The sequence below is a fragment of the Myotis brandtii genome, unplaced genomic scaffold, assembly GCF_000412655.1.
Source record: "Myotis brandtii unplaced genomic scaffold, ASM41265v1 scaffold332, whole genome shotgun sequence".
Taxonomy (NCBI): domain Eukaryota; kingdom Metazoa; phylum Chordata; class Mammalia; order Chiroptera; family Vespertilionidae; genus Myotis; species Myotis brandtii.
The window spans coordinates 3,164,943-3,182,724 of NW_005362797.1; the positions used below are offsets into that span (position 1 = coordinate 3,164,943).

The 17,782-nt window shown below is 38.1% G+C and overlaps 1 protein-coding gene across 3 annotated transcripts in view; it reads right to left on the bottom strand.

The window, feature by feature from the left end:
* The window catches only part of TRIP11 (thyroid hormone receptor interactor 11), a 65,208-nt gene extending 47,432 nt beyond the window's left edge, over positions 1-17,776 (bottom strand). Inside the window, exons 1-5 of one of the 3 annotated variants that reach the window (XM_005871201.2) lie at positions 17,181-17,776; positions 13,203-13,261; positions 7,805-7,915; positions 4,531-4,812; positions 1,318-1,386 (exon numbers count right to left, since the gene is read on the bottom strand). In XM_005871201.2, coding sequence (XP_005871263.1) covers positions 1,318-1,386; positions 4,531-4,812; positions 7,805-7,915; positions 13,203-13,261; positions 17,181-17,319 — 660 coding nt within the window. In that variant the 5' untranslated portion in view covers positions 17,320-17,776. Of the gene's footprint in view, positions 1-1,317; positions 1,387-4,530; positions 4,813-7,804; positions 7,916-12,411; positions 12,524-13,202; positions 13,267-17,180 lie in introns of those variants that run through there. The other 2 variants (XM_005871200.2, XM_014543688.1) reach the window with 2 other exon arrangements.
* Between the last annotated feature and the right edge of the window lie 6 nt (positions 17,777-17,782).

Genomic DNA, 17,782 nt, shown 5'->3' on the forward strand with positions numbered 1-17,782 from the left:
TCCTGCACACTCCCCACTGGGTGTGCGCCCGCAACCAAGGTACATGCCCTTGGCCGGAATCAAACCCGGGACCCTTGAGTCCGCAGGCCGATGCTCTATCCACTGAGCCAAACCGGCTAGGGCAGTTTTTCTACTTTTAATGAGGGAATACCAATAAGAAAAAACTGAAATAATAAGTGAGCAAAATATCTTTTTTCCTTAGCATCCATGACCATGAACTTCTGCTAATGACATTCCACCAATATCAGTGTCAAACTTCTAGCTAATGTGTGACTATTGTCCTATTACTCTATCCTCCCGCTCACTTTTTCCTTCCAGTCTTGCTGGGACTCCCAAACGGTCAACCAAGATGCCTTGCTACCCAAGTTGAGACCGCCACTCTCTCTACTAGGAAACTAGATCTTGGGCTGAGTCCCTCAAAGAGGGAAATTGCTTAAACCAGAAGCATTATGATAGCTGCACCTTGAAGAGTCTGTCCACTGTGTCCCACTACTTAGATCCTTAATGCTGTTTCCATTCCTGTCTTTTCTGAGGCCAAAATGCTCAACTCTTCCTTCAATCCCGTGAACAAACTACCTAGGGTCCTTCCAATCCAATCAATCAATCAATCCTCTTTTGCTTTACTTAGCCAGAGATGGGTTTTGCTGCTTGTAATGAAGAATCCTAATCTATAAATTAGCTTCTATTTCCTGAGAAGACAAGTGAATGTATTCTTTATTCCTATGTACTTATGTGCCAGCACTAGGCAAGGAGCTTTACATTTATACTTCAAAACAATTCTACAAACGAGGTATTATGATGACATCTACTTTACTGATAACAAAACAGAAGGTGCCCAAAGAAGCACAGCTTGTAATAGTAGAGCCTGGATTCAAACACAAGTTTGACTGAGGAACCCACCCACACTAGTACTGTAATAATAATAAAACCCAAAACTAATCAAACTAGCAAAATTCTATCATTAAGAGAAAATAATTATTTGTAATGAATAACATTAGCATTTTATTTTATCAATATCCTTTAACCCTAAACCTTGAAACTTCAGCAACCTTAGAATTCTATTTTAATAAAGACCATTTTGTGAAATACAATAGAAAAAAAGACACAGAATATAAACTGCCTAATAAATGTTCAAAACAAATGACTTTGGAAAGATATACCTTACTTGTCATAAAGACTAAAAAAGATATAAAATGGTAAAAAGAAATAAATACCCTAATTTGTAGTTACTTTTACAACTTTTATTAATTTAGGCTTATGATTTTCATAAGCAAATTTTAAATATATAATAGCCACTGTTCCAACAATCTGCCTTACCTTAATAATATTTTGCAGTTTGCAAATTTCACTTTGATCAGAGCTGTTTGATCCTTGTGCTTTAGAAATCTAGATCAGAAAAACAGATTTTGAAAATTATATTGATATTCTTATAAAAAAGAAAGTCACAGACTAACTTTATTAAAAGATACTTTTAAAAAATGGGGCATTTCCAAGACAAATTCTGATTTTAAAATGCCAAGCATCTTTTAAGAAACCTCGTCCAATAGTGAGTAATACACAATAAGTAAAAAGATACCTTCACAAGTATGTTAACTAATAGGGGAGACAACCGTTTTACAAAATAAGAAAAACACCACAAAATATTCTACTTATTTAACAAAATGCGTATTAAAAAGTCTCTGTATAACTTTTTACCACAAAGGCAAAAGGACCTTTCTATTTTTGCAGAACCAATGCAAATTTCTGGCAGATGAGCAGAGCTAGTCATTTACTCATTCTTTAGAAGTTTGTCCAACTTTATATCAGTGTCCTAAAAGGTAATTTCTAAAATGAATGCTAATAATAACAATAAAAATCTTTTAAAAGGATTTCATCCAGAAGACTTCTACTCCAGTATAGAATAACCTTTGGTTTGACAAGTAAATAAAATAACTTTTGGATTCTTCTTATTCAAAGCTTGTTCATTTACCTCTATTAACATTTACTATAGAGTGTGTTAAGGAACCAAAAGTTGCTCTCTGGATAAAATAGTGAACACAGAGCCCCTGGCTGGTGTGGCTCAGTTGGTTGGTGTCATCCTGTGCACCGAAAGGTTGCCGGTTCGATTCTTAGTCAGGGCACATACCCAGGTTGTGGGCTCAATCCCTGGTAGGGAGTATGCAGGAAGCAGCTGATCAATGTTTCTCTCTCTCCTCCTTCCTCCCTCTCTAAAAATCAATTTTTTTTTTTAAGAAGGAACACAGTATAATAGAACTTAGGGTTGGAGTAGAAAGATATGTATTTGAATTTGGTTGGTGTCATCCTGTGCACCGAAAGGTTGCCGGTTCGATTCTTAGTCAGGGCACATACCCAGGTTGTGGGCTCAATCCCTGGTAGGGAGTATGCAGGAAGCAGCTGATCAATGTTTCTCTCTCTCCTCCTTCCTCCCTCTCTAAAAATCAATTTTTTTTTTTAAGAAGGAACACAGTATAATAGAACTTAGGGTTGGAGTAGAAAGATATGTATTTGAATCACAACTTAATCACTGTGACAGTGGGTATATTACTTAAACTTTTACTTTGCTCATCTGTAAAACAGAATAAATACTCACATACCTATTAAGGACTAGAGGCCTGGTGCACGAAATTCGTGCACTGGTGGGGGGGGGGCAGGAAATCCCTCAGCCCGGCCTGTGCCCTCTCGTAGTCTGGGAGCCCTCAGGGGATGTCCAACCGATTGCTTAGGCTCGCTCCCCACAGGGGCCTAAGCCATCAGTCGAACATCCTTAGCACTGCCTTGGAGGTGGGAGAGGCTCCCGCCACCGCCACTGCACTCGCCAGCCATGAGCCCGGCTTCTGGCTAAGCAGTGCTCCCCCTGGGGGAGTTCAGTGACCATCAGGGGTAGCTCCTGCATTGAGTGTCTGCCTCTTGGTGGTCAGTGCATGTTATAGCAAACAGTCGTTCCACCGTTGGGCCAAAACCCGCTCTCCAACATCCCCCGAGGGGTCTCAGATTGCAAGAGGGTGCAGGCCAGGCCAAGGGACCCCACCAGTGCACGATCAGGGCCAGGGAGGGAAGTGGGAGGTTGGCGAGCCAGGGAGGGATCACAGGAGGACTCCAGGGCGTGTCCGGCCCATCTAGCTCAGTCCCAATCGGCTGGACCCCAGCAGCAAGCTAACCTACCGGTCACAACGTCTGCCCCCCGATGGTCAGTGCACGTCATAGCAACTGGTCGACCAGTGGACTGCCCCCTGGTGTTCAGTGCACATCATATAGTTGAGCGACCTTAGCATATCATTAGCATATTATGCTTTGATCGGCTGAACGGCCAACTGGATGACTGGACACAGCATACTAGGCTTTTATTATATAGGATCATATAACATATATTGGGATAGTATATATGGAAACATCTTGTAAAGTATAATACAAATATTAACTTATATTATGCCTTGCTAGAAAATTAAGTTCCCTGAAAGATCCCAATTATGCCTTTTTCACCTTTATATCCCAGTACAGGTCTGTCATATAGTAGGCATTCAAGGTATGCTCAAGTAAACATACAAAAAATCCATCTCTTCCTTATGAAATCTTACCCTAAGCAATGTTTCTTAAAATGTTTTACTCATATTATCAGAATCACCTGATGATTTATTTTTTTGAATGCAGTTTTCAACACCTCAAAATAGGCTACAAAATCTTAATCTCTTAAGGGAGAACAGGGAATCTACAATATTATCAAGTTCCCCAGGTTATTCTTACATGTACAAAGTTTAAGAACTACTACTACACATAAGATGGACAGACAGATCATTCTCTCCAGATTTACTTTGAATATTAGAAATGTCTAGCAACTTGGGAAGCAGGAAATAATTTTAATTGGGAGGATTTCTCCTTTACATAATTAGATTACACTCACAAAAAGACAGAAAATACTTCATTTTTCTATACACTCATGAATTAAACCCATATGAACAATGTGCCAGTGTATTTTTTCTGTCCCAGTATATTTTGAATCTCATATCTACTGACAGCCTTAGTAGTACATATAAAATCTGATATGTAAGACAAAAAAGCGTTCCCTGGAAGAAAGTTTACAGCCCAAAATAGCAAGTATTTAATTTCTAATGCATGAGAAACAACACAAAATAGTTTTTAAAATTTATAATACCAATTCTCAGATTTTCATTTTACATGTAATTAATGCAAACAGAAACCTCAGACAATATCTAAGCAAGTAGTTTCAAATCTCGTGCCTTGGAGCCCTGATTTCCAGCAGCAAAGCCTGAGGAACTCCAGGGGGAAAGGTGCTGGTTCAACCACAGCAACTCCACTTTTATTTTGAAAATTTCTTCCCAATATTGTGCAGAAGGGGAAACTGAGGCTGAGAGAGAAAGATGATCTGATTACAATCACTTAGAAAGTTATTGGCAGAATTAGAATGCAAGTTTCGATTTTATAGTCCATAGTTCTGATAATGAAATCTCTACACATAGCACCCGTATTTTCACTCACTCACAGTTTCTAAAAATTCATGAAAAGTTTACCTACCTGAGCAATATGCCTCCAATGTGCAACTTCAGATTCAAGCCTTGAAATTTCATTTGACAATCTGTTTATTTCTTGTTGTGATGAAATTACATCACCAAAGTCCATGTCATCATCGTGGAAAGCTGCAGCATGATGGCTGATACCATAATTGAATGATGATGATGATGCAGTGGTTGTGGGCACACTGCCAGCTCCTGAATTTTCAGACTGAGCAGCAGACTGCAGCTTTAGCAATTGATCCTGTAGTGCAATCTGTCTGGCTTTAAGATGGCTGATTTCCACCTATATATTTATAATCCGTATTTTAGAGAAGGTACTTTAAAATAACCATATTCTAGATCAGTGGTTCTCAACCTTCCTAATGCCACGACCCTTTAATACAGTTCCTCATGTTGTGGTGACCCCCAATTTCATTGTTACAAATTGAACATAATTAAAGCATAGTGATTAATCACAAAAACAATATGTGATTATATATGTGTTTTCCGATGGTCTTAGGCGACCCCTGTGAAAGGGTCATTCGACCCCCAAAGGGGTTGCGACCCACAGGTTGAGAACCGCTGTTCTAGATTCATAAAATTAAAAGTCATAATAATTTAACATTATCCAATGATTGTATGCTATCAACTGAATCTAAGTTTTCTATAACATCTCAACCATACATTTTTATTTAAAAGCAAATACTATTACCATAGTTAAAGCATAGATAATGTTTTACTAAGCAATGGGATTTCTTAGTTAAACATGGATTTACTAGCTTCTATGTATCAGGTAGGACAGGCAATTCCTCAGAGTTCTGTTTGTGATTATCAAACCTCAAATGATGAGGAAGTAAAAGCTGTGTTAGCCTATGCATTGGAAAGTTTCTTGAGGACATTTGTTGGAAGACTCTTATGTAACTGATTATGCCTGGATTTAGGCTTAAAATGCACCATGAATCAGGAATAACTTTGTTGTGGTCTGTACAATGCTATTGGGAGAATGCTTTGATTTATTAATCCAGTCTTCTATGATAACACAGTGAGACTATAGTTACTGTCTCATGAGAATTAGAAGGAAATCATGCATTGACAGAGGGCTTGGCTTTAGTCTTGGCAAAGAGGGGCTAGTGAAAATTTGACTCTACTCAGAGAGAAAACATACTAAAGATTCTAAAACCCTGAGCAGAGTATTGATAAGTCATTGTCCAAAAGAAATTATGAACACAGGACTTAACCATAATGCCACATGCACCTGAGACAACAGAAGTAAGCTAGAGAGCTCTGAAATAAGCTTCCTAAAATATTCAAGCTAGTCCAGAAGACACCCTTCTGCAACGAGGAAAACTGGATACTTGAAAAGACAAGCCAACAAGTAATATAGCATTTCTACACGGGTAACGTCAACCAACTAGAGACAAACAAATACCAAACACAACTATGTCAAATGTCACAACAAACAGGTTTTGCACATCAGAGTTCCTTCTCTAATGGAGGTTCTAATAGTAGTGCACAGATTTCATTCATTTTTCTATACACAGTATGAGGCAAATTGCATCTTTAAGAATATGAACATCACAGTGAGGACAGCAAATAGATTCTGCTAAAGTATGTTCATATATTATCTTTCATTCTGGTAAAGAGTACTAAAATGCACATTTTTTTTCAAATGTAGCTACAATACAAAGAAAGTTCTCATTATACAAGAGACATTTATATCAAGTTGTAGAGTTAAAAAGTGTAAACTCTAATAATAACAAAGGCATTTCTAAACTTGAATTCTTAATTTGGGGGTCTAATATCAATAGTTAAGTAGAATATAAAATGCCAAAGTTTTCCACAGTGGTATTTTCAATGAAACCACCTATGAAGTTTTCAAAAAATACCAATACCAGGGCCTCTTCCCAGTATGCTAACCCACAATCTCCTGGAAAACATGAGCTGGTGTATTTTTTAAGTGCCAGTTATGATTCAGCTATAAACCCCTGGATGTGAACTATTGCTCTATTGTAATATCTGTAAGTCGATGCTACTCAAAGCGTGATGTGTGGACTGATGACATGAATGTTTGCTACCTGTCCATGAAAAGGACAGAAATTCAAAAGGCTTAAAGACTTTTAAACCAATTTGACAGAATAATTTTATATCTGTTGAGCCTTTTAAAATAAGGTGGGTTTTTAATTTGAACTTGTAGTTATGCGTTTTTATATTCATTTTTGTAGTAATTCATTCTATTCTACTTTATGAAATAAATTCCCAACAGACTGGAAATTAAGCTCTTCTTTAAATGTGTGTATTTATCTTTAAGGTGGTTTGCTTTAATTTTTCATCTTAATATGTCACTAAAAGAACTAGAAATCAGTGCATCTAAATTTAAAAAACCCAAATATGAATTTATGGTAAAAATGAACATTTTATCAACAAAATGAAGAATACCCAAGTGATCTGGATAATTAAACAAGACATGGTTCTATTCAATAGAAGTGTTTACTGAATTCTAGTTATGTACTGAACACTAAAGAGAATTCAACAACAGAATGAAACATAGAGACATAGTCTATATTTTAAGGATTCATGATAACATTGGTTATATTGTATAATATTTATTACCAGAACTGCAAAGAAAAGCTAATTCCAAAATACCTATTTCTGTCAAACTAAAGGAGAAAAAATTTATATGACAGTATAAGTCAACTATGAAATACTTAATATTCTGTTTTTCCATGGAAAAATCAAGTAAATGCCAACAGAGCATATATTAACACTTGTAGTTAAAATTAGCAATGATCACAGATTTCAAACAATTTCAGGTAGAGAGATAAGAAATTAGGTTTCATAAAATGAGAAATTATAAGCAACAGATGCCTAAAGATATTTTATACCAGAGGCCCGACGCACAAAATTCGTGCAAGAGTAGGCCTTCCTTCCTCTGGCTGCCGGCACCAGCTTTCCTCTGGCACCTAGGACCCGGCTTCCCTCCCAGCCCCGGCTTCGTCCGGAAGGACGTCTGGTCTAATTAGCATATTATGCTTTTATTATTATAGATAATGTAAAGAGAATAATTGGTGGTAGATTTTTTTTGTGTGTGAATAGACTAAATCATCATTTAGAGAATTTTAAAAGTTATGGGGGGGGGGAAGAGGAAAAAATGTAATCTGAAAAATAAAGATTTAATAAAAAAATATATATATAATTTTTTAAGGATCTAAATATAGCTCGATTTATATTACAACTCTTGAAAACGTCCTAGATACTGTTCAGTGAAGTAAGTATGAAGTAACTGTAATAACCTTTACCTCTTTCTGTTGCAGTTCATTCCGATAACTGGTAGATTGGTGCTTTATTTGAAGCTCAGAAGCTTCATGCTTTTCTTCTAGATCAGAACAAAGTTTCTTTAGTCTTTCATTCTAGAAGCAAAGAAAAAAGTATTTTAACAAAGAGACTAAAAAGTAAAACGTTAGTAATAGTTATTTCACGGCATTATGAAAACAATGTTTTATACAAAAAAAAAAAGATGTAAAAAATAGAAGTGACAGAATTCTGGTCTTTAAAATACACGTTTCATTAAAGTTACTAGTGCAATAAGCATGTTTATAGAGATTATGCATAATTCTAAAGCAAAATTAAAAAATAAATCTTTCTCAGTTTGATTTTCTGCTAAAACCAAACCACTGATCAATGTTTACCCCATCTTTTTATACAGAGTATCTAGCATGTAATAGGCAGTAAATGTCTGGTAAATGAATGAACTAGATTACATATTTAAACTTTTGTTTTCTCTCCAAACAGAAGAACTTTCTTAAAGAAATATTTTTTAAAAAGACTTCTGGCTGAAGTACAGATAGAAGGCCAAAGCCTTACATCACTTGTCTGCCTAAATTCCAGGGGCGCCTCTAAAATTCCAATGTAAAAACTACTTGGTTTGAAAAACTACAGTTTGAATTATACAAAATATTCTAAGTATAATTCAATGAATCTAGATATTACAGTCCTTTGTTTTAAGATATTGACATGTACAAAAATATTAAATTTTATATACCTAAATATTAAATCTTGACCTGTTATCATATTCTGAAATCTGAATGAATAAGTACATAACGGAGCAAGAGAAATGAACCCTAAAACTTTCTGCAAAAAGGAATTTACAAATTATTACAGATAATAATTTACTAAGACTTCTACTAATGTATCTACAAACACAGTTTAACAATAATAACTGAGTCTGAGGAGCCTGATGGTGGAAAAGAAAGCTGCTGTTAGGAGGCGAAGACTTTTTCACTTTGAGGATGTCATCTGTTCTCTTCTTATATTCGAGGAATCCTATATAATAAAAGGCAAATATGCAAATTGTCCCCTCAACCAGCAGTTCGACCGGGAATTCAACCAGGGGCTGGCCCCTTCTCTGGCTGGACCCCACCCATGCATGAATTCATGCACGGGGCCTCTAGTTTCTTATATTGACAGATGTGAAAATTATGATCCAGGAAGATTATGTGAATTCCCAGAGAAAAATCAGTGGAGTAAATTAATGGAAAAATTAGAATATACACAAATCCTAGTTTGGGAGACTATCTCCAGAAATCTAACCAGACCTTGTTTATGTTGAAGAAATATTAATAAGAAACAGGACCAATGGTCACACAACCACTTTCTATTCTATTGGCTGCTCTTACATGATTTTCTGTTAACATGAAAAACACCATACATAACTGAAGCAATACAATATAGTGAAGTCAAAGCCTAGTCATAAAAATCCACTCTAGGCTTTTTCACAAACAATACATAAGATTACCTTTAACTCTGCTGAATAAGTAGAACTCAAAAACTTTAAATTTGGCCAATATCTAATTGGCTGTCTCTCCTCATCTCCCTAGCAGTGTGAATCAGAAAGGTTAATAAAGCACATGAAGGACAGACTTCATGTGCTGACCCATAACACACCAGGAACTGTCATGGGCTATTTCTATCATGTGGAATATGAAGCAGAGGGGGCTAGTCTGAAAGGAGAAAAGAATAAACACAAAAAAGAAGAGAGGATCTATGACAGAGAAAGATTCCTGAGGGCTCCAGTTCTGGTTGCAGATCCTTCTCAAAGACTGGCTACAATTTCTGCCCCTGGAATCCATGATACTCTTATTCTTAAATTATTCCATTCTGCTTAATCCTTGTTATACCATCAAGGTCTACTGGAACCAATTTTAGCCTATGAGTGTCCTTTTTGAGTAGTCCTAACTATCAAAAAAGATTGAGGTCATGCCCTGCTGGTTTTCTCAGTGGTTATAGAGCGTTGGCCCACTGACCCAAGTGTCACAGGTTCAACTGCTGGCACACACCTTAGTTGCAGGTTCCCTAGCCTGGTCAGGACGCCTGGAGGAGACAACCGATCGATGTGTCTCTCTCACATCAATGCTTCTCTGTCTCTCTCTCCCCCTCCTCCCTCCCTTCCACTCTGTCTAGAAATCAAAGGAAAAAATATGCTCAGGTGAGGATTGAAAAAATAAATAAATAAATAACTGATCTTCATGACTTTTCTTCTTTTTTAGAGGTCTTCCAATAAACAGAGAAAATACATTTATTTAACAGAATAAAACTCATTCTATCTTGCAAGTACCACAGGATACATTGGGCCCTTTTATAAGTCTAAGAATAATCATGGGATTATAATGCTCTTGTTTTCCATATCTTGAAACATTTTGCTATTTTATCATCCTAAGAATTATTTTGTCATTATTCATCAATTATTCCCACTATGCTAAAAACAATTTAAATAATAAGAAAATGAAAGACTGGTGGAATCTTCTAAAAGAATGATGCAATAATGAAATAACCAGTTTTCTGACTGAGTTGCCCAATGTATTGCATCATCTTTTTAAAAAGATAAAAACTATCTGGAGATATCATCTTTGTAGCTTTTTTTTTTTTTTTTGCTTTCATTGAACACAGTTGAAAATTCAGAATTTTCATTTTTTAACAAAGAGAAGAAAACAAAAAATATTAAACAATTATTACACAACTGAGAAGATCAATGCAAAGAGATAGAAAACAGCATTCTAGAGTCTAACAGTTATGGTGAAACTGAGTATAGAAGCAAAATCTCAGACAAATCTTCAAATAACAATATCCTCAGTAAATTTTCTCAAACTCAAGAACTGATGACTCAACAATACATCCCTAAGAATAAAAAGGAAATATAGTGTTCTCATCAAGTTAGTCATTCAATAAGAAAATATTTTATTTCACAATGTTTTTTGATAAGAACTTGAACCATTCCCACTGTGCTAAATGGAGATGTGACAGTATTCTTTCAGTATGAACATTTGAACATTTACTTGATATAGTTCATACAGGGGTAAATGCTGAAGGCAGATGACTGGGAGGAAACAGATAACTTAAAGATGAAAAAAATTCAAAGGATTGATCCTTTAAATTGGCATTAATAAATCAAAGAATAAAAATGTTTTGCAATTATAGAGCAAAGATGACAAGCAAAATCATGAACCATCAGAGTTTTCAAAAGTATTGGGTTTAGTGACACAAATAAAGAAACAGAAGTTAAATAAATAAGCTAATATCTATTAGAAATATAAGTGAATCTAGAATCAATATTTACAAGATAAGATATAATCCAGTTCATGCATAAGAATTAATAAGCAGTAAATTGCATTCAAAGAACATTGCCTATTTTGAGTATATGTTTTTAAAACCAGAAACATATAGAATAGAATTTTGGATTTGCTATATAAACTCTTATTAAAATAATAAATTTTTTCACTATGACTTCATTCTTACTTCTGTAAATTACTTATAAAATGATTTAATATTTAAAAAATTAAAAGAGCCCATTGGATCCAGATGGTAAATGTAATAACTATTTTTCTTGGTATAGAGGGTTAAATTTGCTTAGATTGGTTGCTGTTACTTGCAACTAAAGAAACCCAGCTAATTCAGTCACCTTCAAATACTAACATCTGTACAGAAGTCTAATTTCCTCTGGAAAACACACTGCACTCTGTCTAAACTAAAACTTTATACTGTAATTTCCCTGATGGCTTCAATCATATCTTCACCTTATTCTTTCATTGCACAGTCACATAAGGATTTAGGGTGTGAAATGCTTATGTGCTGACATAAGGCAAGAATCATGTACATTTAAAATCACCTTAGAAAATAAAGCCCTTGGGAAGCCCAATAGTATGTTTTCCTCTAGTACTTGAGTAGCTCACATTACTTTGGATAAGCACCAAAAGAGGAAGTAGGTTTTCATTTGGGGATGTGTCATACTAAAAATATGTATTTCTAAACACTAGAATCATATTTGCCATGTAGCCCAATGGTAACACTATGAGAGATTAGACCTGAGATCAAAGAGGGATGGAAGGTTTCTTTCTATCTCCCTTGTCAAGCTCTATAACAGAGCAGACATTCATTAAGCTCGTTAACCCTATTTACTATTTCCCCCCAAAATGTACACTAGTGAATTTACCAAAATTAAAGCTACTACACACAACTGCCATATAATTTTTCTGGGTGGTCTGTACTAAAGGTTTCTCTAGGGCAGCCGTGGGCAAACTACGGCCCGCGGGCCAGATCCGGCCTGTTTGAAATGAATAAAACTAAAAAAAAAAAAAAAAAAAAAAGACCGTACCCTTTTATGTAATGATGTTTACTTTGAATTTATATTAGTTCACACAAACACTCCATCCATGCTTTTGTTCGGGCCCTCCGGTCCAGTTTAAGAACCCATTGTGGCCCTCGAGTCAAAAAGTTTGCCTACCCCTGCTCTAGGGACTACAGGAACAATTTCCTATCTCAGTCTTACAAAAAAGAAGAAATTAAGTTCACCTGTCACAAAAGCATCTACTTACTAAGTAATTACAGAAAACGTCTCTAACGTGTCACCAACCTGCCCTTTTCTATGGAGGCAAAATATCACTGTAATTCCTCTTGAGAGGTCTTCTATCTGCAAATTCCGCAATCTCATCTTGGTAATCTCGACCAAAACTCAAAAATGCTTGCTGTAAGTAAATTTTTTCAAATTCAATTTTCTCTTTTTATGAGCTTAACAGACAGGAAAACATGCTTGTTACAGTCCTCTAAGAATGTCTTTTCCTAAAATATGATTGTGTTCCCTCACTGCTCTTATTTTTGGACTAAATCACTGAATGTCTCATACTTTATAACAGATCTCACTTTAAATCCTTTCATGTTCTTTGTGGCTTTCCTTTGAACCCTTTCCAAGTTTTCCTCATCCCTGTTAAGTATGCATAATGTCCAGAGTTAGACACCACAAGGCACTAACTAATAATGAAAAAGATGGTAAAAGTAATTTGCTATACCTATATTATTAATTTTTCTGTATACAAACATTACTTAAGTGTGCAATTTAATTTAGCACAGTCAGAACACAGTAAATCCTTGACAATGATAAATTGTACCATTATTATTTCGATATTTAGCAGTTTTCCTACTCCCAGCATAGAGAAGCAGAGATAGAAATATTACATAGCAAAGTGCAGTAACATATATAGTCTTCATCTAAAGGAAGTTGATAATGCTTTAAAAAACTTAAAGAGCAAGAGACAAAAAGTGGCAAGCAGTGTATAAAAAAGAGAGGGCCAAAATAAAGCATGAATAACTTTCATGACTTTGAAAAAGAAAAATCTAAGTTCAACGGTAGTCTTTAATTTTCCTTACCTCTGATCTTAAGATTGCATGAATGGCTTCAATTTCCTTTCTCCTAGAATTAGGTAATTCTGCTATAAAAGAAACAGCACATACTGAATATAAGATCAACACCATATAAACTAATAAACAGGCATTGTAAGGGAAATATACAGCACTGAGCTTTAAACAGAATGGTATGCTGATCCTAGAATCTATTTAGAAGATAAATATTACTTGATCTTATCACTACTTCCTACTGCTACAAGTGTTCTTTACTGTCAGAGAAGTCATTCTTTTTGCCTATCTTATACACCCTAGGATATTCTCCTTTATTCCTTGGAAGTGTTCATTAAAGTTTGGAAAATTAAGTTTTACAAATGAAATCTCTCTGTGTTTAGATGAAATTTATACACCTGGGTTTTAAGGCCTTATTTCTAACTTCTGCTCCCACTACTATCAAATAATTAATGACCTAGAAACAAAGAACGAATATATGCTACAAGAACACTTATTTCAAATAACATAGACACAATTTATTTACAATAGGAATAGCTCAGCCAAGCTAGTGTTGCTCAGTGGTTGAGCCTTGATCCTTGGTTGGAATCCTGTCAGGGCACAGGACTAGGTTATGGGCTCGATCCCCAGTAGGGGGCTTGCAGGAGGCAACTGATTGATGATTCTCTCTCTACATTGATGTTTCTATCTCTATCTCCCCCTCCCTTCCTCTCTCTGAAATAAATTTTAAAAAAATTTTGTCTAATAGGAATAGCTTAGTCTAGGTTCACACACTTTCATATACCAGTAAGAAAAGAATCAGAGGTCAGTAGTGGCAAAGCACCATTCATGCGACCAGAAAATTATCATGCACAGTTAGGTTTTTTTCCTAAGTACTAGTATTTTTCATTACTCATAGCACTTTAATACTATAAAAATAAGTTCTCTGAATTACAGTTTAAATTGGAAGAAAATACAAGTGGCGTACAATAAAAGTGACAAACCCACTCTTCTTGTTTTGAAAATCACCAGGTGCAGTTGCTTCTGTGGTTGTTTATACATCTTGTTTAAAACTCTGACAGGACTGTCTAATTGCTAGTCAGAAGAGAACAAATTATAATCTAATCTGTTTAGGAAGGTAATTATAGACCAGCAATTGTTTCAAAGAGGGATAAAACAAAGTTACCTCTCCCACCCACCCCCCCAAAAAAAATCTTGGCCTTTTTAAGAATAAAGGGGAGATGTAATACAGACAAAAAATTATTCCTCACAGAGGGAAAACAAAAACAACAGCTACCGTTTAGTAATGCTTACTATTCTCTAGGCACAGTGCTAAGTGTTTTATATTCATGACATCATTTAATCCTCCCAACCTCATGATAGATATGATTATCCCTATTTAACAGATAAGGAAACTCTGCCTTTTAGAGATTGAGTACTTAATAATTTGCCAAAGAGCCCACAATTTTTAATATATGGAAGGAGAATTTCAACCCATGTTTGACTTAATATCCCAAGCTCCTAACCTTGAATAAATCAGTACAGTGTTTGCTTGGTAGAATAGCAACTTTCTGATATTGTAAACAGGGATGATTTTCAAGCTGTACCAACAGTACTATTTGAGAACTATTATCTTGTTCACCGCTGACACAGGATACACACTCAATAAATACTTGTTGCATGAATCAATGAACTGGACTCTGACCTGATTTTTAAATGATTTATAAAACCAGTAATTAGGTGTTAAGCAAGTCCTATTTTAATACAAAGGAAAACAAAAGCACTAAGCAACTTTGAAGATTTCTAATCACTGAGCAAAATTTTTACTGAGCATCCACTATGTACCAGGGAAAATGCCACATAAGGAAAAATAAAATACAGTCCTCACCCTGGGCATCAAGGGAAGAGATAAATGATAACTCAACATGGTGAGTGCGGTCAGAGACCCACGAAGTTCTGCTAGAACACAGATCGCCTGCAATCAATCTAACCTGCCACGGAGTGAGAACGATTCCACCAAGTCCCTGACATGTGAGCAGGGTCACACAGGAAAAATTGTCTCCCAGGCAAAGGAGGACAGAGGAGGAAGTAGAAAAGGAAGGACTTCCCATGCAGAGGCTTGAAGTTGTGTAGGTACACAAAGTTCCATGTGGCATAGCTCTGGATGCAAGCACATATGTGTATGTGTATGTGTATGTGTATGTGAATGGGCATTATGTTTGGCAATTGGAAGAGAGGGGTGGGAACAAGGGGTAAGACTGGAAAAGGTAGGTTGAACCCAGATAGGATAGGTTTCTGGTCTCCCAAAATTAAGAGGTTTGGATTTTATCAAGGAAGTCAGGGTCAAGAGATTTTAAAGCACATTTGTTTTAGAAGAGTAACTGGCAACTCAATAGAAAAAGGAGTGGAACAGGGAGAAATGGATGACAAAGTGGGAAAGATAATGGGGTATGAACTAAAGAAATAGGAGTAATTAAGGGAAGGACAGATAAAAGTAACAATTCTGGCACAGGATGACCAAGATTAGTGACCAACTGGAAGATGAAAAAGAGGCAAAGCGAAGATGACGAACATTTCTATTCTAGGAGACGGGTGGATGGTGACACCAGTAAGACTGAGACTATAGGGACACGTTTGGTGGGAAGAACAAAATTAATTCCACCTTAAGCCTGCAGGACATCCAGGTTGGGGGTACGCATATTTTCTGGTTTAGGGTCAAAGAAATGGCCAGCTGTTTTCCCCTGTGTAGTATACAAGGGGAGATTGGTCCCTCCCCGCGTCAGGGGCCCTTCCCTGCTTCTGACTGACCTCCCTGACCCTTTCCCTCCCCAACACAGGAAGAATCCCTTTCCCCCCCATTCCCAACCGGCCCCACCCCAGGGATACCCCAAGCAGTAAAATGGATTTAGGGAGCGCACCAATTTTCCTCCCCTCTAAACGCACCCACAGAAATTCTAAATTTAAGTACTGTCTTTTTGTCAAACTCACTTTCCTTCGGCCAAATACACATGAAGGCTCAGTCCAAACAGGATTTTAGAAATCAACCCAGAATGCTAAGTGTACTGATGCACAAAAAGTAAAGCTGTCAAAGGAACTGCTCTCGTCCTAGGCCCGGAGGCAGACCCAGGTCAGGATTCCAGAACCCTTCTGAGCCCGCCCCTCGTGGGGGCGGTGACACCTCGTCCCCGTGCCAGGTGGCTGCTCTCCACCCTCTCCACACCTCTGCAAATACTCTTTTTAATAAACCCATTTAGAACGGTCCTAAAAAAAAAAAAAAAAAAAAAAAAAAGGACTCTTCTGATCTAGATGCTACTTGTTGAAAGAAGTATCAAGAAATCAAAATAGTAAGTAACCATCGAACAACACGCAACTCTGAGTCGCTGTTCATCAGTTAAACCAAAACGAGGACTTAAAAAACGAGTGAAGGTGGCTAAGGATGCCCCCGAAGAACAGACTCTCTCCCTTGTTCCACCGGGCGATTGGGCAGAAAAACACATAAAAAATATATAAAATAACGAACGGGAAAAACATAGCTGTGTTTCACTAACAATATATTCAAACCGGACAGGGTGAGCGACACTAAGCACTGCATGAGTGACTGCCATTGTTACATAAACCAAAGGGAATAAAAGTGACTGTGTCATACACACATTTTTTTTAAAAAACCGTCAGATCAAGGAAAAGTATCCAAAATCAGTTCCGCCCCCAAGTTCAGGACAAAGCGAGCGGTGGGCGTGGACGAACCAAACAAAAATAAAACTACTCCACGCGGGAGCAGCGCCGCTCCGCCCGGAGGAATCCCGACATTCACGGGGCGGAGAACCCGACCTCCCCCCGGACGCCAGCGGCCTTTCCTCCGGGAAACCCGGGTCGGAGGAGGCGAAGGGAGCGCCGAGCGCGGAGGGGCGGGGTGACCTCCCCGGCGACCCGTCAGCGTCCCCGGACAGAGGGAGGTGGGGTCCGAACGCACGCTCCCGGGGCCCAGAAGGCCCTCCCCCTCGCCCCAGCTGGTACCTTCCACTTCCTCCGCGCCCTCCATCAGCATGTCCTTCGTAAAGTTTGAAATCTGGCCCGTGAGGGAAGCCAGGCTGCCCCCGACTTGACCCAGCGACTGGCCCAAGCCGGAGCCGAGGCCCCCCAACCAGGACGACATCGCCGCGGGTTAGAGAACCACCCGATCCGCTCCGCTCCGGGAAAGCGCGTCCAGCGCCGTCCGACGACCCCCGCCGCCGAACGTCCTCGAGCGGCTGCCTTCGCTCCAAAACCTAAACCCTCAGGATGCGATGACACCGGGCGGGGTTCCTAGGCAACGCGGGCTTCGGGGGTTCCCACCAAAGTCCCGTTCCGCATAGAAACGCGGGGGCCCGGCCTGGGCCTTTCCCGGGGGCCCGCCTCCGGTCACACGGTCACCCCCGTGGGGCCTCGGCTCATCCCCGCGACTTCCCGCCGTCCAGCTGGGCCGCCTCTTCCTCTGCTTCAGTGACTCGCCCCAGTTCTGTGAGCAACTCCTGCCAACTCGACGCCGGCCGCCATGACATCCACTCGCAACGCGGCAACGGACCATAGAGAGGCGCCGCGGAGGCCTAGAAGGGCCCTGCGGAGCCGGCGGACGTGTC